This window comes from Fistularia commersonii, chromosome 3, assembly GCF_037954325.1.
Source record: "Fistularia commersonii isolate RoL2024-O1a breed Wild chromosome 3, RoL_Fcom_v1.0, whole genome shotgun sequence".
Classification (NCBI taxonomy): Eukaryota; Metazoa; Chordata; class Actinopteri; order Syngnathiformes; family Fistulariidae; genus Fistularia; species Fistularia commersonii.
In genome coordinates this window covers 6503556-6526834 of record NC_141286.1, presented here as the reverse complement: position 1 = coordinate 6526834, position 23279 = coordinate 6503556, and the positions used below count along the sequence as shown (strand labels likewise).

At 40.6% G+C, this 23279-nt stretch overlaps 2 protein-coding genes across 2 annotated transcripts; one reads left to right on the top strand and one right to left on the bottom strand.

The window, feature by feature from the left end:
- Positions 1-176: 176 nt before the first annotated feature.
- On the bottom strand, positions 177-14963 carry prpf8 (pre-mRNA processing factor 8). The gene is made up of 43 exons (XM_086142924.1): positions 14825-14963; positions 14075-14204; positions 13822-13990; positions 13233-13397; positions 12886-13104; positions 12590-12802; positions 12273-12398; positions 11951-12056; positions 11462-11652; positions 11212-11331; positions 10895-11084; positions 10599-10718; positions 10317-10451; positions 9992-10121; positions 9681-9877; positions 9258-9464; positions 8680-8843; positions 8440-8566; positions 8103-8295; positions 7773-7960; positions 7407-7645; positions 7128-7274; positions 6820-7030; positions 6566-6682; positions 6218-6465; positions 5955-6134; positions 5670-5805; positions 5313-5482; positions 5015-5144; positions 4767-4913; positions 4501-4661; positions 4202-4393; positions 3752-3989; positions 3518-3646; positions 3269-3382; positions 2965-3138; positions 2543-2736; positions 2171-2410; positions 1850-1991; positions 1542-1682; positions 1303-1442; positions 628-830; positions 177-488 (listed from the first exon to the last, which is right to left on the bottom strand). Exons 2-43 carry the CDS (start codon positions 14190-14192, stop codon positions 334-336), a joined length of 7026 nt encoding a protein of 2341 aa, XP_085999050.1. The 5' UTR covers positions 14193-14204; positions 14825-14963; the 3' UTR covers positions 177-333.
- A 1050-nt stretch (positions 14964-16013) lies between these two features.
- Positions 16014-19885, top strand: LOC147235337 (arsenite methyltransferase). The gene is made up of 10 exons (XM_086178596.1): positions 16014-16087; positions 16449-16582; positions 17158-17308; positions 17385-17521; positions 18185-18254; positions 18331-18412; positions 18603-18734; positions 18802-18944; positions 19068-19190; positions 19712-19885. The coding sequence occupies exons 1-10, from the start codon at positions 16040-16042 to the stop codon at positions 19799-19801; spliced, it is 1110 nt and encodes a 369-aa protein (XP_086034722.1). The 5' UTR covers positions 16014-16039; the 3' UTR covers positions 19802-19885.
- The last annotated feature ends 3394 nt before the right edge of the window (positions 19886-23279 follow it).

The window sequence follows — 23279 nt, the reverse complement described above, 5'->3', positions numbered from 1 at the left end:
GGGGGAAGGGAAAGTTTCACCCTTTGCATTAAAATAACCAAATATTACAACAAAGTATTGAGTACTACACACATATGCACATCTGATGTAAGAGAATTAAAGACAGCATGCACATAAAGAAACTGGAGATTCTAGCAAGGGTAGACAGTGTGAAACACAAAACATTTTGTTTAAAAAAAAAAAAAAAAAAAAAAGGAGATGGAAACTCCTTAAAATAAGGTCTTATCGCCTCTCTGTAAAAATGTCCAAACTGTTACATGTCATCAGAAGAAATATTACTAGACTGGCTCCACATGATTCTAGCAGACATCTGTTAAACATGTCAAGTCTCACTCAGCCAAACATGTCCTCACGGTCAGCATTATAGATCTCACCCTCCTGAAGGGAGGCAAAGTTTAGGAAGTGTGAGGGCCGATGGACTTCATGGTAGAACTCCTTGGGGTTTGCCAGCTGCAGGTCATACTTCATGTTGGGGTCATGGCGCACACCTATGACAAAAAAAAAAGCACTTATGTAAATGGTAAAGGAAGACTTATTTTGACAATCTAACCGAGCGCATGAGCAATGTAAACATCTTGAACAGCCTATATGTTCTCCGAACCTAAAGGTAAAAACAAGGTTACTGACCCATGAAGTTGTAGTTCCAGGACACTTGGCCTGGGACCATGAAGAAGCCCAAGAACCGGTCAGAGAGCAGCATCTGGACTCTTTCATAGTGGGATGGCAGGTAGCCTTTGGGGTTGTTGCCCTTGTCTGTGTTTTGTCGACCCCACTCGTAGCCGCTTGGCGTCAGTTTGTAGGCCGTGAGAGTGCATGACCCTGGGGTGAAGCTGGAGAGGGGGTGACAAAGTGAAATAAAGCACAATTATAAAATACAACTACGAGGATCTCCTTAGCGAAAAAGCTGTTGTGGCATCTATATTCTCCAGAATGAAGCTAAAGCACAGATGGTGATACATAATTTTAGCTAAGCATGACCTCATTTACAGATCTTTGAGATTAACTAGATTAGAATCAGTAATAGATATTCATGCAGGAAACCAAAGGCAAATCTGTGATGTCATATTGGTCATGTAATTTTTTTTTTAACCCATTTACATATCACATGACTCAGGCAATTTCAGATTCAGCAATACTTCATTCTTTCTGTAGACACTGCGAATCACAGTCATGTATAGATGTGAAATATTTTAAATCACAGAAATTTAACCGGCTTGGGACCAATGTCAACCTGGAACTTTATCTGGTGTGACCAGCTGTTCTGTATTCAACTACGCTGACTCATTTTATTGGGACATCTACCTGCAAGTGATGATGATGGTCTTCTCTCCATCCCAAGAAGGATTATCAGCCATGATTTTGGCATGGGTTGTGACATCCTGGGGGGACAGCTGAGGAGACTCATTAGGCTGTGTGTGGATCCAGCCAAGAGGCTCCATTTCCTAATAGGAATGAGAAAAATCATTTATTCCATTAGGTTTGCTATGATGTAGGAAGACCAAAGTACCCAGTCATCAAGAAGCCCATTAACAGTCTCTTACTTTAAGGTATTCATGCCCTGGAAGCTGGTTGGGCAGGTGGACTGTCTGGTGTGTCCCCCATTGTGGAACCATGACAATACAACGGATCTCCTTCACCTGGGGGTTGTCAGGTGGGCTGGTGCCGTACAAGTAGCCTGCAATCTGGACCAACAATAACAATGCTTCATGTCTACAGACCCATTTACTTTGCACAAGCATGACAAATTTCCATCCTTCACAGATGTCAAGAGTACGCATTACTGTATTAATTTGGCTGATCATCTTTACACACTGTCCAGTGTAGTACAGTACAGGAGTCTCAAACCCACCTGTGCTCTTAGGTCTGAAATGCAGATGAACTTTTTCAGGACATTTTTGGGCAGAATGTAAGTATAGCCAGTCTCCTTGATGTCATCAGATGACACATAGATGTGGTTTGTCCGGAGATGGAGGTTGGCAGCAGATATGGCCCTGAGAGTAGAAACACAACCCTATCAAAACTTTCTCGGAGGAAATTAGAACTAACGCAGGAGGACCTTGTGTTGTTATAGTAATAATCTAATAAACCACTTTCATCCTCTGACTGCTTTAACGTTATGAAACAAAAAAACATGAAAATTCCCCAATGGTACTTGTATGATTCTGCATACCTGACCCTCCATTCTGTCTTGGAGGAGAATGTCTGTGTTTCATAGTTGGAGGTAGTAGAGGTTATTATCTCATCTCCATGTTTGTTAACAGTGCGAGTCTGTGTGGCGGTGAGCTGTGATTGCTCTTTAGTCTGCTTCTCGATCTCTGCAATCTGCTGCCTCTGCTGCGAGGGTGCTGAGATCTCCATTCCCAGGATGATGTCACGAATTTCTGACTGGGTCAGTGATGCCACGTTCACACTAGAGAAAGAGGACAAACATGCTCAGTGCAGCAAAGATAGAAATACTTTTCTTATCCCCAATGGGAATTTCTTGATTGAACCACACTTGTATCACCTCACTCCTGAAATTTAGTCATGATATAATACTTACTTGTTCTTTTTGCCATAGTCAGCCAGAATGAGATCTTTCAGCTGCACTTCAACCTTGATCCACTCTTCATCAGTGAGAGTTGGCCAGATGTGATGGGGCTCAGTGATGGTTGTCTTATCAGGTTTCAGGATTACCTTGGCTCGGTCATTGTTGACATGAAGAGCTCTCAGAATCAGGATGAGTCGAGAGAAGGCCTATTAAGAGAGCAGACCAAACGCACTAATTACATGGGGGAATAAGTAGGGTTGAAGTTAATGACGTCAGGTTGGCCAGACAATTACTTAACACATTAAAGATGTTTTTTGTCATTGTTTTTTTTTTTTTTTTTTTTTTAAATCTACCACTAGACTTCAACTTTTAACAAATCAATAGATTCAGTACAAAGAAATCAATATTGTAGATATTATTGTGATGACACTCACTGTGTAAGACGAGATAGTCTTCAGCCAGTCGTCATAGAGGTTGAAGAGCACCATCTGAGGCTCTGTTGCCTTCAGGATTAGATCTCCGAACTTCTCCACCTTCAAACAGGCTTGGAAGGGCAGCTGCAACTCAGAACCCTTAATCACAATGTTGGGGAAGTCAAGCAAGTGCACCTAAAGAGAGAAAAAGATTATATTAGTGTTTGTGAACACTCAAATATGTATGCAATGCAATATGGATTGCTTTGAAAAACAGTTAAGCGCTCATTCTGACTGCAGTAATTCTTCATCTTAAGAGTCTCACCTCCAGTGGGTCCAGCATACCCTTTCTTGTTACAATGATCTGTTTTGGCTGCTCTTCCACTGGGAGAGAACGGATCAAGGCAGCTACTTCTTCAGCAGTCTTCCATTTTGCCAGCTACAAAGGTAAAAAAAAAAAGGAAGACCCGTGTAAAGACACGTTCAAAACTGAATTGGAAATTGGTAAAAATAGCAATCCAACTACACAATAATCAAATCTACAATGGAAATGTTTAGAACTGAGCAGTCATACTTGTCCCAGACGTTTCTGTCCAGCCCAAACAGATGTGTGAATGATCTTCAGGAAGAGCTGACCAGTCCTGGGGTTGAAGATGAAAATGGCTCCATTGATGGGCTTCGTGGTTAAGTTACCCTCAAAGGTCTAATGAAACAGGTGAAAAAAACAAAACATGACTAAATTCAAGCAATTGTGGTTACCAACATTTACTTAAGAGCCATCTGAACCAAATAAGTGGAAATTCCTCACCTTGTGGATGGTGACTCTGTACACATTTGTGTCATCCACAAACCAGATGATCTGGTTGGAGAAGAGTTCACCATAGTTCTGAGACGACAGGTATGGCTCAGTAGGCTCTGAAGAGTACAACTGCAGGCCTTTGCGGATTCGCTCCCTCAGCACATAGAGAGCAGGGTTGGCCTTCATGATCTTTGCCATGGCCTGCTGGATTAGAGGCTTGCTTCCAGGGAACCAGTTCCCATATGCACTGTGGGAGGAGATGAGTTACTGTACATTCTCATGTTCGTGTGAGGGCTTGTCATGTTAATGGAAAACAAGTTAGGAGGCACATGTCAAAATCTGATAGGTTAACGCAAAACATACAACAAGATTACAAAATTTACCGTATAAGCATTTCAACCTGCTAGAAAACCTATACATTTTGACTTAACTAATTCACATTCTTTTGGCAATTTATACCTGTGGAGGTTGTAAGCCAGGTCAATGGCAATGAGCACCCCTGTGGGGGATGGGTAGATACTCATGTTGTCGGTGGTGTAGTCTAAGAACTTTGCCCTGGCGTAGCGCTCAATGTCATGGGAGTCATAGTCACCCCAGCGCAACTGAATGTCAATCCAGTACTTCTGTGTGGTGGTACTGTCCATTACATCCCTGGGGGAGAAGGTGCACGATGAGATTTTTAGCCCATTCCTAAAAACTGCTTTCATAAAGTTTTGAATATATTCAGTAACTACTTTTATGGCAGTTAAAAGTCATACTTTGAGTCAGCAAGGAGGGATGGTCGAGAGACATTCCACTTGTATGACGCAAAGAGGAGGATGTCTGCACAGGAAGAGTTCATCTTATACGACTTCCTGGGGTGGATGGTCTCTTTTTGCACAGTCTCGATCTCGAGAGCATCCAGCTCCTGGTCAAATACCTGACAAACAAAACATAATATTTATTTAAACAGAACTCTTGTGTTTCATGTCCTGTTGTGCAGTTGGGAAGCAGTCCATGCCAGAGAAAAGTAGGTGAGGGGTACCTGACAAAGATCCATGACAATGCTCTCGTGGATCTTCTGCCACAAGTGAGCTCTAAAGATCTGAATGAGGGAGATCTTCAACGTGGGGATCTTGCCATGCATGAAGATTCCTGTCAAGTCCAGCTGCACTTGGAAACCAACATATACCTGGAGACACGAAGAGAATGGTTACATTTGCTTGATGCCTTTCTGAAAGGCCAAAAAAAATCTAAAACAGAATTTTATTTTTCCAGTCTAAAAGGTCTCACATTGGCTCTGTTGATGGTGGGTGACCACCAAAGTGTGAAGCGACGATTGGGGATTTGATTGAGACCAGACCTCTGGGCGTTGGTCAGCTTTTTCCACTTCATGGACTCCTCAAAGCCACTTGCCTTTTCCCTAATGGCACAAGTTTAAAAAAAAAATCCCCAGTGAAAAAGTAGAAATTAGATCAGGGACTTCCACCCCTTTACAATGAAACTAAATAATAGCAATTGAATTACAAATCCTTTTGTCGTGTTTTCTTGAAAAGTAACAAATTTTTAGAAATCTGTCAAATAATCTCACCAGAAGAGACCTTCCCAGGTGGGGAAGTAGGTGCCTTTGAAGAGTGTGTGTTCCAAGATTCCTTCAACACCACCAAGAGCCTGGATCATGTCTGTGCGGTAATTGTTCAAGTTCCACAGTTTGCCATCATGCCTCTGGTGAGTCCACCAGAATGGATTCTGCTTCAGTACCTGCATTTCACAATTAAATCAATTTAATTAAAGGCATAACAATATATGGTTTCATGTCATGTTTCATATCAGTATTATTTCACATGCAAATGCTAGTATAGTCAAAACTTGTGTCAGGTGTTGGGGTTCTCTACTTGAGAAGAGATCTTTGTGGGTGAACATTGTGCAACACATTTCTCCATCATACCTGGTACTGTTTAAAATCTGTCCTGACCCTCCAGCCTTTATCATAAGCAAGAGTATGTCTGTCCTTCTGGAAAAGTGTGTTGATACGTGGAATTCCTCTGTCCCATGAGTCCTCCAAGTCCTCCAGAGTCAGTCGCCTGACAACAGAATACATTGCTTTTGGTCTTGTCTTGTTTTCGAAGAAAAGGCTACTCAAGGTTAGGGCAGCAGATCTCATGCATGATCAGTGTTGTTTTGTCTAAAACAAACACCAACAATGGTATATATATATATTTTAAGGCCCCACCTGTTCTGTGCAATGGCCTCTTGTCTCTTAAGGGCATACTCAGCCCAGACCCTCTGGGAGTCTATGAACTCACTCTCCCACGGCTGAATGTAACGATACAGGTTAGGAATCAGCTGGTCTTCTTCATGACTCATTCCAGACCTGAAGTGGGTAATGCCCACATCTGTCTGTTTGGACCACCTGGTGAAGAGGGATATACATTTTAGACCAGTTTGAAAGATAATGTACTGACAATATGGAGTCAAATCTGTGTGACAACTTACCTGAGGTCTGACTGTGGAATCAGAACATGGCCCATCGACAGCATGCCGAGACCGCCAAGCTCTTTGGGGGTGTAGAAGACTACAGGTGGAAAGCGACTGGGCATTTTGGAATTGAGACCAATCTTGATACGTGTTTGGATCTTGTTCTCACACTTGACCAGCAGATCCAGCAGCTCCTGTGTATTGACGACTGCTTCACGGAAGTATGTCATAAGGCCAATCAGAGCAGTGTTCCATTTATTCACAATCTGGAATTAGCAAAAGGAAATATTTCAAATCAAGAACGAGATTATTATGAATCAAACTGTACTTCTTAACTCAACATTTACACATATGTCGTCTACCAACCTTAGTGAATGTTGTTGAACCAGAGGCCATCAGAATCTGACGCACTCTGTTGTGGAAACGCTGCATTGATTCATCGTCGACACGCAAGAAACATTGCGCTGTCCTCTCTTTGGTTACCTACAGGTGACAAATACAATTAAAAAAAAAATTAACTGTATAAACTGACAGAAATGCACTTTTGCGAGCTTTGACACCTGTATGTTGTAAAAGATTACTAGCATTGCTTCTTGTCACACTGTGCATTGATTGATCACCTCGTTCTGCAGATTCCAGACACCATCTTTATGAGTGAACTCCTCATAGCTGGTGCGACACTTGGGCAGGATGCGGCACTCAAAGCCGCACATGTTAAAGAGCAGGTTGGGGTTGTCTTTGCTATAAACTGACACAAAGCTGTTCTCCCACTGGACTGTGGTCACGGACCTCGGCAGACGGTTCTTGATGTCCCAGAAGACTGCACGCCCACTAGAAAAAAATAGTTTTGGGAACATTAGTTTGAAAGTTAAACCTATAAAATTAGAAAAATAAGTGACGGAAAGAAGAAGGTCTAGAGAAGGCTTACAGGTTGACATCGTGCTTCATCAGTCTCATGCGAGCATCGCGAGGCCAGCACTTCTTGTTATTATAACCCACGATATTCTCATTGTTGGGGTCTGGATGCTCTGTCAGATATCTCTGAATGAGGTCCCTGGCTTCATCAGCAGAGAACCTAGTGGGTGTATTTAAAGATAAAACAAATATGTTGAATCCCATTTTACAGTCCAGTTTTGCTTCAAGGAACCACCACATAAAAAAAGGCATTAAACAGAAGGACTACTGATTTTTGAAGGCTCAGTCCAACCTGAAGAAGATGTGAATGCGGTCAATGTAGCGACAGTACAGCCGAATCGGATGAGCGCTCTCTGTGGCTGTGTCTTGGAAACTGAGGAAGTCATTGGGCATCTGTGGCGGACCAGCCATCTCACTTGCTCGGTGAAGGCCCAGCACAAGCAGGTCCATCACCAGGCCATAGTACTGGACAATGAACGAGGCAAACTGGAGCCCCCTGATGATGCCATATGAGTTTGTATGGTTCATGTCCTAGAAAAACAAAAATGAGACGTAACTTTACACAATAATCAAAATATAAGATAACACATACAAATGTATTAACAATTGAAATGCCTAGTATGAGAGTCCCTTGGTATGCAAAGAATTAAATATCTACCTTGTAGTTGATGACCACGTTGTTCTTGGCGGTCATGTAGTCAGCAATGTTATGGTCAACAATAAGACGCAGAAGCCTGTTGAGCAGAGTGAGATCGATCTTCTCGTACATCTTCTCATAGCGCGACTCCAGCATCACATTGCATTCTCCCTCTGCCGTTTCCCACACATCCTGCAAGTTATTAATGCCTGTAAAAAAAGTAGACAGATTACAAATTAGGACAATTGCATTTAGAAACAACAAATGTGATATGATGATCTCAACAAATGTCACACCTGTTGGAAAAGCAAAACAGTTATTAACATTTTGGCCATTATGAGAAACCCTGACCTTGGCACCACTTGTACACCAGCAGAGGCGGCGGTTCAGTGTCAGCTGGTTTGATCCAAGGTGGGAAAAGGCGTCTCTTGTCTGCCTCGTACCACAAGTACTGGTCAAGGTAAGCGTCAGTGATCTTCTCCAGAGGTTCCACGTCGTACACTGGCACCAGGTGGCTGTACAAGTCCATGAACTCAATACCAACCTGAAAATGGAGGGAAGAAGTGTTTGAGACTGGTATTCATGACCAGTTTTGGTGATTCTATATAAAGTCTTTACGACAATAGTACAGTGATATTCAAAAGACAGCTTAAGGACAGAATTGTCTGGCTCATATCTTAGTGCTGACCTCTTTGAAGGCTCTCTGGGTTAGCAGATGACGTTTGATCCTAGACAGAGCCTCATGGGGGTTATCATAGGCCTGCTCGATAAGACCAAGCTCTTCCCTCTGGGACTGGTTCAGACGAGATTTAACACTAGAACACAACAAAATAATACTTAGAAACAAAAATTTTGCACACACATTTTCTTTGATGTGATTTTATCCTTGATGGTCGTTTCAATAAGATGTTTCACAGTTTTTTTTTACCTGTAAGCCTCCTTGAGCCTCTCCAGGGCAAGGATGAGTAGTTTGGTGTCATGTTTGTAGGACAAGGGAGGGAAAGGAATGGGCGAGAAACGCCGACTCTCAAGCCAGTGAACTGTAGTGGTGTAAATAGCCACTGCCTCTTCCGCTGTGATGTAGGGGCCATCCTGTAACCAAATGAGCACATTCATAAACTGGGTTACAAATGTTCAGATATATAAATATGAAGCTACTAGGATGCTTTACAATATGAAAAATCGATACATTTAGAATAAATCATTAATATGGGCAAACCAAAGCCTGTATGGAAAGACAGCACCCTTAATTACAAAGATCTGAAGGACACACTACAACTGAAGCCGCTGATAGGAAAAAAACAAAACAAAATTTTTTTTTTGATATTTCTCTATTCAAAAAAGCAAGTGCACCTTCGTGAAAGAAATTTATGAAAAAAAAAAACAAAAAAAAAAAACACAACAACAGCTGTCATTTGAGAATACAGATGCAAACACTACATGTCCACCTATTATCCCTGAGGATTCACTGGGATGGGCCTTTCCCACATTTCCAGTGTACATTACCTTCAGGTAGTTGTGCTGCCTCTCTTGCTCAGCCTTCAGGTATAGACGAGTCAGCCTCCCCAAGTTCTTTTTGCACACCGTCTTATCCACAGTGGCTCCACGGCGGATTCGCTCACGGTTATAATGGGCTGTGTTGGTCCACCAATCTGCTTTCGCCTTCACGTAGCGCAGGATCATGTTTTCAATGGGAGTTGGTAAGCCGGGAACCTGTAGTTTTTTAAAAAAACATTGCAAACACCATTTAATATTTTCTATTAATTTGGACTGGTTGATTTACAGAACAGTTTCTAGACTATGGTTCTAATTTAAGAAAAATGGCCGAAGTAGCTCAGAGTATAAGGCAAGAACTTGGCATAACTTCCTCCACACTCTTCTCATGACATGAGCAACCACTTGACAGTTCAAAAATTGACTTGAACTAACCTTCCAGGGAATGTTGGCTTTCCAACATCTCCAAGACTCACTGAGGTGCTGCAGAATCGTCCTGGCTTTGTTCTGTTTGATACCTTCAGGCATCATGTCCAAGATGTCGTGCATCACTGCAGCACGCAACTCCAGGTCAAAATGAGATTCTACACGCTGTTTGGTCACAGTCTTAGCCACACCCTTTGAGTGACGTCCTATTGAGACAATCAAAAAAGGCAGACTTTAAATCCTTGAGTGCAAATACATTATTTGGGTTTTACACAAAGTACATTAATTACTAATGTAATAGAAGAATACCGGAGGTTTACCTTCAAACTGCCTGGCCAGCAGATTACCCAGCCATCTCTCCAACAGGGGAGTGATGCCCCTCATGAAGAACAGCCATACCCTCCAACCAGGTGCCCAGAAGCCGCACCCTGGACCCTTGCCCACAGGACCCTGGTCAAACATGCAAAACCCAAGAAGACAATGAAACAGGCAGTTTGTGAGTTGGAAATATCATTTGACACAATTGTATTATTTTTATACAGGCTTCTTATAGATAAACAATGACAATAAGAACACTTATGACAGTCTAATTATCCCACACGAGTAGATAACTATAAAAAGAAAATACAAAAAAAAGACACTTACAGTGTTGAAGCGGTAGTAGATGAGATGCTTCAGATCTTTGCACATCCTGATTTGCCTCATCAGCTTGTACTTGTAACGGTACATGCCTGTGAGCTGCCCCACATGAGCGAAGATGTACTGCAGCCCATCAGCCAACTGCAATTCAAGGACAATATTTTAACCATATGCAAAATAATTTATCATTTGCAGCAACAACATTTATGACACTGCCACCATACATTGCAGACACTTGGTTTTAGATATTGAATGCTATGGAAGATTGATAAAATCTAACTAACTAACCTGAAAGGCATCCACATTTCCAAGTCTGTACTGCACATGGCTGTCTACCACCAACTTGCTGAGACGCAGCACCTCTCTGCACAAGTGGAAGGCATTGCCGAAACGTGACTTTTTGCGCTCCTGTGTGTCAGAAACAAAGAACCAAAACAAAGTGATAGGTCAATATTTATATTCATAGACAGTAATTATGGTCTCAGCTCAACAAATGATGCCTGAATTAAAAGTTTTTCATGCTGAAGACTACACATTAAATTTCTTCAATGAGTGGAGTGGGGCTGTATGCCATAAAGGTGTACCTTTGTGGTTAATGTCTTGACAGGCTTTAAGTTGAAGTTGTAGTCAAGATGAAGATAGTTGAGATTCTTTCGATGGATGAGCAAATTCAGCATATTGTAACCCTGTCGGCAAACCTGCAGGCCCACCTCCACCCAGTCCAGCTTGGTGGACTGAAAGAACTTGGTGGCCTTAAAGGAGCGGAACAGATATCTGGAAGAGAGAATAAATGTTTAGAGAAAAACAAGTTTTTCTGTTTAGCAAGACACAATATTTTTTTAGAATAAATATATATATATGAATTTACAGAAAAATTAGTCGTCTCTCCATAATTGCTCACCTCTTTTTCTGGGCTTTGGGTGGCCTGTGTTTGAGTGCATTAAGCACATAGTACTTCAGCAGTTTCTGGTATGATACACGAACTTTCACTGGCTGCCCTGCAGGACAATGCTCGCGATACCTGAGAAATAATTTTTCAACGTATGACCAGGAATGTCCTCAAAACCTCTGACATCATTCCAGAACTTGATAATGCCCACAGAAATTAGCCAAATTATAAAACTCTCCAAACAAATATGTGACCAGCTCACCAGTTCTTGATTAGCGGAATGTCAATGGCCCGCCTTGTGCGACCTGAGCGGAGGTTAAAGGGCCTTGGGGCCCACAGCAAAGCAATGCCATTGGCAGTGTTGTCTGTATAGAGGGGTGTCTCCTTAAGGAAGGGCTCCACATACTCAGGGAGCTCAAACTCTTCATCATCATCAGGCAGAGGTTCCTGGCTCTGAGTGAACACATGAAACAGCAGTAACAGAATTAGAATGAACATGCTCAGAAAATGAAGCATTACCTATTCTTAAACTAATACATTGAATTGTTAAGTTATATCTGAATGATGATAGACCAACTGCAAATGCAGTCAGACATAAAAAACCAACATTCATTTTAATATTCCTCCAGTTCTTACGCACAGACAAGCTATCCAATGCAAGCGCGCCTTTGTAGGAGGACTTAATAAAAATATGTGGGATGTTGTCAGTTTTAAATAGTGACTGTAGGAAGACAGACAAAACCAAACAAACCTTCACGGAATGTCTGTGTGAGATGGGATTGATCAGTGGGTCAAAGTAGAATGCTGGGAGATCTGGATCCTCTGTCTTGATGAAAACCACATTTGGTGTGTGGTACCTAGACAATGAAGCTCATCAGTACAGGTTCAGTTCTTATGACATAACACATAACGATGCATATTTAGTAAAATTCTGGACCGATCTGGGAAAAAATGTGTCAAAAAAACGGAGATGACAAATATACATTTATTGTTTACCTAAATTCATTGATTTTATCTAAGAGTTCGAAACCAATGACTGAATAATATTTATCTCCCGCTTAGTCACTGCTTACCAGGTGAGGTGCACATGGTGGGGCAAGTTGTTGTACAAGTAGGGAAAGGCAATTTTATACTCCGTTCTGATAGGCTGCCTGATGATGATCTTGTTGATGTCGTTGAACTCATTCCAGTCTTCATCCCTATGGCAGAATTAATGAGAAATCAGCATACTGACCCAGGTACGTCTAAAATCATAGTAATGTATATATTTCCAAACTACAATATGCCAAGTAAGGCCTTATATAAATATTACTGTGCATGCAAGTTGTGGTTAGGCTCTGTGGCCCCAAACTAGGGGTGTGCCATGTAATAAAAGTCAAGACAGCCTTACTGGAGATTAACATCCCGGACAAGGGGCTCAAACTTTGGTCCTCCGGGTATGGCCATGTTTAAAGCCTTGGAGGTGAAAAAGGCTTTGAGATCAAACAGGTAAAAGTAGTTCAAATCCACCAGATCTGTCAGCAGTTGGTTGGCCAGCCGGTAGAGTGTTGACATCATAGGCAGTGTAAATTGCCAGCGACGGTAGGTGGTGCCATTCACAAATCTACGAGGAATTAAATAAGTTGTCTATTTTTAAAACATACAGAACAGTATTTGTTAAATATCTTATGAGTGATTAAAATTTACTTGGCAGTGTCTTTGAGGGGCTGGTGCTCATAGAACCACTCCACAACTGAGCCATCTTCCTCAGGGTCCAGCTCCATTTGTATAGCTTCCAGTGGCTCCACATCTAGGATGTTGTCCGCATAGTCCAATGGCGGCTCCTCATCATCAAATGGTGGAAAGCGCATTCTTTTGAAGTGCCGGCGGTCACGCTTCTCACGACGCATCATGATCCACATGGTGCTGAGTGGAGGGAAAAATAAATAAAAAAAATCATGATGTACGATGGAAAAAAAAAAAAAAAAAACATCTTTGTTTCATGTTCACTAACTTGAATATTGACAATGCCAATGAAAACAATGCTTACTTACCCCCACTGAGCAATGTAGACTGGCTCTATGACCCAAGGAATTTCATTGACAAAGGAAATTGCTCCAGTAATGTGGTAAAGGACTGGCACATCTCTGATCTGCTCCCAGGGCATGGGCATGTTCTCCAGAAGCTTCAGCACTGCATGGGGCATATACTTGAGGGCTCTGGTTGACGGAAATAAGGACACGGGAAAAGCATGAGCAGTTGTGAGAGAGATGTCAAGAAGCTTCAAGTTGTGTGCTTCTACTTTGGATGTGAGACTGTAGTGAGTTCAGATGTTTTGATTTAATATTCATTATGATTATTCTGCTTTCCAGTGAGGAATCACACAGAAATTGAACATTTTTTTGCTAGCTTCCTTGTCATGTCATTGAAATGTTCTGACAGCTGAATTGTTAACATGGCGCTGTAGCACACATACTGATAGAATTATATTTTTGAGATTGTCTGTCTTATGTTTCATCTTGAAAGCTAACCTTTACTTCATCCTATGTTCAACCTGCTTTGTAAAAATTGTACATCTTTCCCCAAAAGAGGTGTAGCAGTACACAATGTCAAACTTGCATATGTAATCTGGTTTTTGATTACCCCAAGTAGACTCTCTTGTCATGACGAAACTTTCTATTGGTCATGTCTCCATGATCCCTGATGATCTTGCGGACATGCTCAGGGGGCATATCTTCCTTCTGCGCATCCACAAACCCAAACTTTCTCTTTTCCGAATAGCGCTTTGCCTGCAACTGCTGCCATTTCCTTGCTGTTAATCAGAAGATATTTAGTTAGTTGAACAATCCCTGAAATCCCTACAATGACAGAATTATTTCCAGGCAAACTGAAATACCTTTTTCTTGCAGCTTTTCCTCTGTCATGTAGTCCGGGACCTGTGCAGGAGGGGGGGGTGGCACACCTGGTGGTGGGATCCCTGCAGGGACTCCTCTGAAGGGGAAGGCAGCTGCCATGGTACCTCACCGCTACAACCACGTCAAACAGACAAATAAAGAGCACAATTACAAATTTGAGCTAATACTGATGACACTTTATGATAATTTCTTTAGAACACTGCTGACCTAAACTCACAATAATATTGAAGTAAAATATACGTTGTAAACCTTCATTACAGCGCGCAAGTTTCAATTTTAACCATTGTAACTAACATTCAAAGCCAATTCTATAAGAGCAAATGCATTTATGGTGCTTTAGAAGAATCACAACGACCGTCGACTGAGTATTGTTTTAATACGTAAGGAGTATTGATTCAAACTTTAGTAACGTTTATCGCCCGTAAGCTTTATTCAGCTATCAGGCTAACATTAGCTTCTCAACATGGCTTCCAAAATGGAACACACGGAACGTAAATAAAATTAAAGTAAACATTATGATGGTTTAGTGATACCCGAAATCCGAGTTTATTTCGCAAATAGCACTAGTATAAAAAAAACAACAATTTGCCTCTGCAAAGGATGTATTATTTGGCCTTAGCACGGTGGATGAAGGAAGCTAGGTAAGAGCTAAACAATTAGCAAAGCAACGAGCGAAGGAAAGCTAGCTTGGTTAAGCTAACAAAACAAAAAATGCTCAAAATACACCATACCTTGCCGCCCTCACTCCAACAGAGACTTGTTAACGTCGACAACAACCCTTTCCCGCAAACCGGCGGTTACCAAAGCATCTCTTAATAGGAACGTTAAGGCTTTCTTACGTTCACCACAGTATTGATTTGTCTTCCTAAAACAGTATCACGCACGATGAACGAAGGCGGCCTGTCCACACGTTGAGTCGGGGATCGGTTAAATTCAGGACATGATTTACGCCTGGTCGGCGGCTTACTGCGACTGAACAAAGGCAGTATACGTAAAAACAGCTACGCATACGTTGCACTGGCGCACTCTTGAAAATACCCGGATAATGACGTTTCCGGTGTTACATTGCCCTCCATAGTGTTGTACATGTACCAAACATTACACATACATACATACATAACACGTAATTCGTCTTATGCAATTGAAATGACACCATTAAGTTGCAATTTTCTGTACTGAAAAAAGTACATTCAATCGCCTGACACTTAAACTTGTTTAGTCGAAGTCAGCTTTGTTGTCAATTTCTCCGTATTTACCGAACATGCGGTGCAATCGAGAAGACGTTTTTTCACAATACCACGGTGACATGAAATTCACGAAATAATGATAATAGAGTACAAATTAAACAGTAAAGTGCACTATCAGATTAAACAGTTAACATTAAACTATAAGGTATGAAGTGTAAAAGAATGCAGATACAAACTGCTGGTGTGATGAAAAGATGACAGACATTTGACGGCATGAAGTGTATAAATATGTGTAATTTGAATATAGGGATATGTATTTTTTGTACAGTTTAGTGCAATTGATCGGTAAGTTATACCATAAAGGTTTATGATATTAATATTTTTTTTCCGAAATAATTTCAATTAAATACATTTTGAGGCTTCATCTTATAGAGTTTCTATTTATCAGTGTAGACTTTATATTGTCATCAAATGTTAGTAACATCACAAATCCTGCAAGTACATTATTCAAACTTTCATAATTAATTTAGTCTTACTCTGTACTGATAGTGTGAAAGTGCTTATTTGTTTTTGTCAATTTGTCAATTTACCTAATGCAGTTATGTATCCATAAACATTTGCTTTGACTTTTTTGCTGGTCGTCCAGCATCTTGCACAATTAAACATTTTGCGGTTGCTTAAAAGGAACTTTTATTGTGAAAAGCGGTGCAGAGTACTCTCGGTGCTTCCGGCGGTGGGTCGCTGTCTTTGCCTTTGGCGATGGCGTTGAATTTGGGGACTTGCGACGACGTGCGACAAAGTGTACAGGTAGAAAAAATGCATCTATTAAATCATTACCCTAGTTGTAATAAAACCCCATTGAAGCTTGGTTATTTATTTCTTAATTGGAATACACGACGATGTTTTTTTTTCTGTTAAACAAACTAAACGCAAAATAGTAACTTTTTTGCATTACAGCTCCTTTCTACTGTGTCTAAAACCACTGCAGTATTTGTTTATGGGTTTATTGATCTGTTTTTTAAGCCTGTAACTAAATTGTACGACGTTACTCTAAACCTGGCCCTTGAAATTATGAACACATGTGTGGAAGATTGTCATGTGACTTTAAGCGTGTGGGATTACGCTTGTGCAGAGGGCGGCTTGTGTGTTGAATGTGTCATGTGTGCAGAAATACTATGGCAAGCGCCTGGAGACTTCTGATGATCTGCAAACAAGTGCATCCTCCTGCAGTGTTTCCTGCCGCCCGATGCCGAGGAGTGTCATCGATGCGCTAAACTCTGTCCATCCTGATGTCACCAAGAGGTGTATTTATTTTATCTTATTGTATTCTATTTTTCTTTATTATATTCTACATCTAAAATCAGCAGGGATTATATGTGGTTGCACATCATGGTTTATTGTTTGAATTTGGTTGTATCTTTTCAGTTGTTGATTTGTCTGTGTGTGTGTGTGTGTGTGTGTTTGGTGTGTAAATTGACAAGAAATTGCCAACAAAAAAATCTCCCAAAATACCAAATATTTGAGAAGTATATAATATGTAACAAGTAACACTCTCAGTGAGGCTCAGAAAAAACAGATTCATGAGAAATTTTACCAAGGCAAGAACTTACAAATCCATTAAGTAATGCTCATACAAATACAATTTTGAGTGGACAAATAGTTTCTCACTATTTCAACATTTTTAATCACAATCATGATTATGATTATTTGATTTAATGCGTGTCAGTCTCTATGAACAGGAATAGCATCGATTTCATAAATTCCTGATGTGAGTTAGTGCAGTAGAAGGGAAAATCATTGTGCCACTGAATGGATTGTAATCTCCTCAGCAGTCTGTTACACTTGTTCAGTAACTTTTTTTTTTGTTTTTTTCCCAGATTTTTTGGCTGTGGACTCCCTTTTCCAGCCAAGCTGGAAGGGTGCAGGGTCCTGGACCTTGGTAGTGGGTCTGGAAGAGACTGTTATGCCTTCAGTAAACTAGTTGGAGCCAGTGGACATGTCACAGGAATAGACATGACAGAGGAGTTGGTAATCATAAATGCGTGTAAACTCAATATGCTACATTATTCCAGCTCTGTATTTTGATAGAATCTGTATATTTCAGGTCACAGCATCTCGTCAATACATTGAATTCCATCAGAAGAAATTTGGCTATGAGGAGCCCAATGTCACTTTTCTGCAGGGCTACATGGAGAATCTCAGTGAAGCTGGCTTACAGAATGAATCCATGGACGTTATTATGTATGTTTCTCGAAATAGATGTTTGTTGCTTACAAGTACCAGAAAGGAACAAGTAGAAAATATTGGCAAAATCAGATTAGTAATGACCCTGTTGGGAAAAAGAAATAGATAATATATTTCATTTTTTAAAATGCAAGTATGTTAACAGTCAGTCGCTGTTTTTTCAGGTGAGAAAAAACAAAAATTGAAACATTTTATTAATACTGAAAGCACTATCTTTTTTGCTTGTCAAAGAGTTTGACATCAAACTCGACAAATTGGCAACAATTTTATTGTGGTGTGGACTATTTTAACATCTCATAATCTTTTTTCCACCAATATCTTTTAACTGCTGATACAATGCAGCCATTTTTTATGTAGATTCTAACTAATAAACATCAAACATTTATCATTTTTCTAATTGTAATCATTTAGTCAGTAATTTCTTGACGCCGTGTCACAATTGTTCAGTTGAATCACATTAGGTTTTCAAATGTATGAAAAAAAAATGCCAGTTCTTGCCATAGATTTAACTATTTTTGTAAACAATGCTATAGACTTTGTCATAGAATATGAGGTTTGAATGTCAAAATACCCTCAGAAACAAGCCACAGCCAAAATAATCACAAAAACATAAATGCATCTGTGGAGCCTATATATTCTGTTCTTTTTTGATCTGTGCAGATCAAACTGTGTAATCTGTCTGTGTCCCGATAAAAGAGCGGTGCTGCAGGAGGCCCACAGGGTTCTGAAGGTATTTCTGTGAACAGGAATGTAGAATTTACCAAAGCCGAGCGTGATTCTAATGACTCTTTTGTTTTTCCATACAGGAAGGAGGTGAACTTTTCTTTAGTGACATGTTTGCCAACAAAGTTGTGCCTGATCACATGAAGCATGATGCTGTTCTCTGGGGTAAGATATTTGACTAAATGCCTTTTTTTTTGTAAAGAAAGAATCAACACTGCATATGACAATTGATATAATTTTGAATATTAAATCCCCTGAAATGAGCTGACCGAATTTCACTGGAACAGATTGGAGTAGACCTTCGTAGGAGCTGACATACTTGGTATGGATTTCCCTTTCTTTGCATTGGCTTTAGGTGAAGGGATGGGCGGTTGTCTGTTTTGGCAGGACCTCATCTCAATGGCTCACAGTGTGGGTTTCAGCACTCCGCTCCTCGTGTCTGCAAGCAACATTGTGGTCCACAACCCTGAGCTCAAGGCAAAAGCAGGTAAGAACCAAAATGTTGTCCGATTAAAATGTCTTTCCAATTCGCCAATGAGCTCGTCAGATTTCAGGCGACATCAGCTATGCATCTGGGACATATCGCCTCTTTAAGTTGCCGGAAAGTCCTGCCACGCCTGAGGTGACTGTGACCTACAGGGGAACCGTGACAGATTTCCCAGATCAGCTGTACTTGGATTCATCACATTGTTTCAAGGTACAAAATTAGTTGAATAAAGATGGGTAATGATTGTTCAACCAGTTTTGTACTTCACAGATAAAATAATGATCACATGGAAAAGATGTTTTAGTCCTTGATTTTTTTTTTTTTGTTATGTAGAAAGGTGTTGCTTCAGAAGTGAATGGCGAAATGGCAGCAATTCTTCGCAGTTCCAGATTTGCGTCTGACTTTGAAATACAAATATTGGATAGGCCAGTAGCCATTTCCAAGTCAGCTGCACAGGTTTGTGATGGTCTACTGCTTCAGTTACAATCATTTGGTCAATGCTGTGGCGTTATGTTCAATATTTGGAAACAGTTCAAATATTGACATGATAAAAGTTCTCATCCACTGTTCACTACGCCATTTGAAAGTAGCTGACACTCTTAAGCTAAGAATATTGTAGTGTGCATTATTCTAAATGTATCTATTTCAAAAAAGGTGAGATATATTTTTATCAGCTGCAATAGCATTACAGTAAGAGAGGCAAATGTATAGCAGAATTTATACGTGACTGAATAGACAAGGCTTCACACAATAAGATATGCATAGGAGTTGTAAGTTTTAATTATCATCTTTCATGTTTAGGAACAGCATCAACTCTTAGGAGTATTTTTCACTTTGATTTTCTATTTGGCATTTTGAAGAGCAGTCAAATATCCAAGATAGGAATCGGTTTTAGAGAATGAAATTTGTTTGATAGGCTGAAATAAGCAAGCATAATCAAGACATTGACTGTAAGTTTGTCTTTTATTTTTCCTCAGTACTGCCACCTCAACCCATTCTCCTTAGCTGACAAAGTTGGGTCGTCTGTGATGCAGTCTTGCAAAACAAGCAAAGAGCTGAAGTGTTGAAGCCTGAGGAGGCCGGACGCTGAGGATGACCACAAGAAGAAAACCCTGTTTTTAAATAACACTAAATGAAGTGACTGGATTCCACACGTGTGAAAAAGGCATGGTGTTTGATTGAATGAGAAATGTTTGCATGTTTAATTGTGCAATTATCTGGAATGGGGTTGCAGCCGGAGCAGTGAAGCCCAGACCTCCCTTCCTCCGCCACATGGTCCAGCTCCTCTGGGGGGACCCCCAGGCCTTCCCAATACCTTCCCCGGAAGGAGTCCAGGAGGCATTCTGGAGATGCCCGAGCCATCTCATCTGACTCCTCGATATGCGGAGGAGCAGCGGCTCTACTCCAAGCTCCTCCTGGATGATCCAACTTCTCACCTTATCTGTAAGGGAGTGTCCAGCCACCCTGCAGAGGACACTCATTTCAGTCGCTTGTATCCGCGATCTCTTTCTTTCGGTCACTACCCATAGCCAGTGACCATAGGTGAAGGTGGGAATATAGATTGACTGGTAAAGTGAGAGCTGAGCCAAATGCGAAGCTCCCTCTTCACCACGACAGACCGATACGGAGTCCGCATCGTTGAAGATGCTACACCGATCCGCCTGTCCATCCTCCCCTCACTCGTGAAAAACACCCCAAAATATTTGAACTCCTCCACTTAAGGCAGGACGTCTTCCCCGACCCGGAGTGGGCATTCCACCTGTTTCTGGTTGAGCGCCATGGTCTCGGATTTGGAGGTGCGGAGCCTCATCTCAGCTGTTTCACACACGAAACCAGACAAATCTCTTGTATGCGTGATCATACTTGGCCAATAGGCTGAATCTGATTGAAAGTTAGCCAAAGTAGAAATGCCTTAGAAAACACTGCACACCTGACAAGGAAAACATGCCACTCAAACGTTATATCTTGACTTGACATGTTTTCGAGATGCATATTAGGTGCTGATTTAGCTGTCTTATTTCTCAATAATGTGCTGGGACTGAGAAAGGGCAAGAGTAAAAAAAATTCTGGATCTTGCTACTGGCCCAAACCACATAAGACTGGGTCAGTTTGCATGTTTTTCATGTTGTAAAAAAATATTTCTGATACTCTTCATCTGTTTTTACAATACCACTTTATCAGTCAATAATTTGTTAATCAATTTGTTTTCCATTGCCTTTGGTTAAAATGAAAATCACATTCCCACCTTTTAAAGATAATAATAACCAAGTAATGTTTGTAGTGTGACTATTGTCAATATCAAATCAATGCATTGTATTTTAGCAACAGTTTGGCCTCATAATCTCCAGGATTATAACTCCTCCAAATATCAGGGTACTTGAGTGATTAGTCAATGAAGATCATTGAAAAAGTTTTTCTACTAAGAGCACAACCCAAATTCAAGTCACCTCTAGTACAAAATATTGCAAATATGACCCAATTTAAATTCACAGATTTATAATATTTGTTTTTAATAAAGACTACAATATTGTTTGCTGGTTTCTGCTACGACCATCAGGGGGCGGTAGTGTTCCATTTGTGTGTGTTTCCTGCAAGAGGCCATGAGCCCTTTTCACACTGAATTCACATTATTTTGGTAGCTTTAGAACCATATGCAACCAAATAACCCAACAAAAGATATAAATATATGTAGAAAAGAAATATATAGTGATAGCACTCAAGTGCTACAATTACATCACCAGCCCTGAGTGACACGCAACCTGTGGCTAGACATCCAATGGGAGTTTCTTCCACCTCAGTTGAGCAGTGAGCAGTCAGCTTCACTGTTGGTGTGTTTCGTTAAAGAATGAATTTCTGCATCATCTGCAGTTTATCCTATCCCAGCTGTCATTGGATAAGAGGTGGGGTGGACTGGCTGCCAGTCTATCGCGGGGCCACATATAGAGACACTCACTCATTTGGGGCATTTTCCCCAATTTTTTCCAATTTACCTTTTGAACTGTGGGAGGAAACCAGAGAAAACCCACACAGACACAGGGAGAACATGCAAACTCTACCTCCAAAAGGCCTGCTTGTCGGAATCGAACTAAGGTCCTTATTGCTGCAAGGCTGACGCGCGAACCACTGTGTCACCGTGCTTCTTAGTTTTTTTAGAAAAAGTAAGAAAGAAAAAAATTGTGGAAACAGGGTAGCGTGAAAAACTACAACCTTTCTTATGTATGAATTAATTCATTTAATCATCATTTCTACAGCATGTTCCACACTTGGGATCATGGGGGGGCCGGAGCGTATCCCAGCTGTCATTTGGCGAGAGGCAGGGTTTGCTCTGGACTGGACATCAGTCAATCACAAGGCCAACAGTAGAGACATACAATCATTCATTCTCTCATTCATACATTTGGGCTATTTGGGGACTCCAGTGAACTTGACTGCATGGTTTTGGACTGTAGGGTGAAACCTGAAAACCCAGAGGAAACCCCCGCAGACATGGAGAGAATATACAAAACAAACAGAAAGACCCCCTGGTCGGAATCAAACCAGCCACCTTCAGAATCCATTAAATATTATTTACTTGTTTATTTATCTTTAAAAAAAAACATAATTCCATGCATATGTGCAGACATTTCTTGCACTTTGTGTATGAGGATTTAAAATACTGCACACCAGCCTTATCTGCTATGAACACAATAGGGAAACAATTACTTTTAGAATAAGTACATGATGTGTCACAAAATCACATCTGATGAAAGTGTTTTCATATTTATGTCATAAATGAAGGGAATGTGAGTTTAGAGTTATCAACGGTTGTATCTGAAGCCTGTCAAATATCAGAGGAATCAAAAAATGGCCATAAATACTGCAATATAGAAGGGCACCCTTAAACTCACATCTAAGAGTTGTTTTGACCCTGTGCACATATGTTCCCCTCCATCGCTTCCTTTACATATTTTCATAACGCTTTGAAATCCTCAACAGCAATTGTTCCTTCAGATGGTATTCATGACGCATGTTACAGTTTTGCTCCAGTTCAAGGTATGTATTGAATACTGTACTACTAGTATTCAGACTGGCTGTGTAATTATGGTATATCCGCAGTAGCATACACCAGGAATGTAAAACTGGTTGGATGACTTGTGACGTCTGGCCATCTGATGTTCTGTGGGAGAAATCCTGATCACTAAAAACAAATTCAAAGTGTCCTGATGCCACTGCAGTTTATTTACTCATTCTTTTTTTTTTTTTTTTTTACAAATGCTTTTCTCATTTGCACAATAAAAAATACAATTCTAGTATCTGGTCAGTCTGTGTCTGCGAGTACCAGAGAAAGAAGACAAACGGTACATAACCGTTTGTCTAAATATCATCAGAACTTCCTAAAAAGCCATTATATGAGTCACTGGATCAACTGAATCAACTCTTCAATGCTTTCTTTGAACATAGATTAGTCAGACTACTCATTTTGTTTGCATTTGTCTGTTAATATTAATTGATAAAACACATTTGTATACTGCTAATAAGCAAGTCATGATGGTTGCGATTGCCATT

Excerpts from the sequence above, each read along its gene's own strand:
- prpf8 (XM_086142924.1), bottom strand. The coding sequence starts at position 14,192 with ATGGCAGCTGCCTTCCCCTTCAGAGGAGTCCCTGCAGGGATCCCACCA. Across the intron at positions 11,085-11,211 it reads CCCAAAGCCCAGAAAAAGAG|ATATCTGTTCCGCTCCTTTA; the intron begins GTGAGCAATTAT and ends TCTCTCTTCCAG. Across the intron at positions 7,961-8,102 it reads GGTGTACAAGTGGTGCCAAG|GCATTAATAACTTGCAGGAT; the intron begins GTCAGGGTTTCT and ends CTTTTTTTACAG.
- LOC147235337 (XM_086178596.1), top strand. The coding sequence starts at position 16,040 with ATGGCGTTGAATTTGGGGACTTGCGACGACGTGCGACAAAGTGTACAG. Across the intron at positions 16,583-17,157 it reads CATCCTGATGTCACCAAGAG|ATTTTTTGGCTGTGGACTCC; the intron begins GTGTATTTATTT and ends TTTTTTTCCCAG. Across the intron at positions 18,255-18,330 it reads AGGCCCACAGGGTTCTGAAG|GAAGGAGGTGAACTTTTCTT; the intron begins GTATTTCTGTGA and ends TTTTCCATACAG.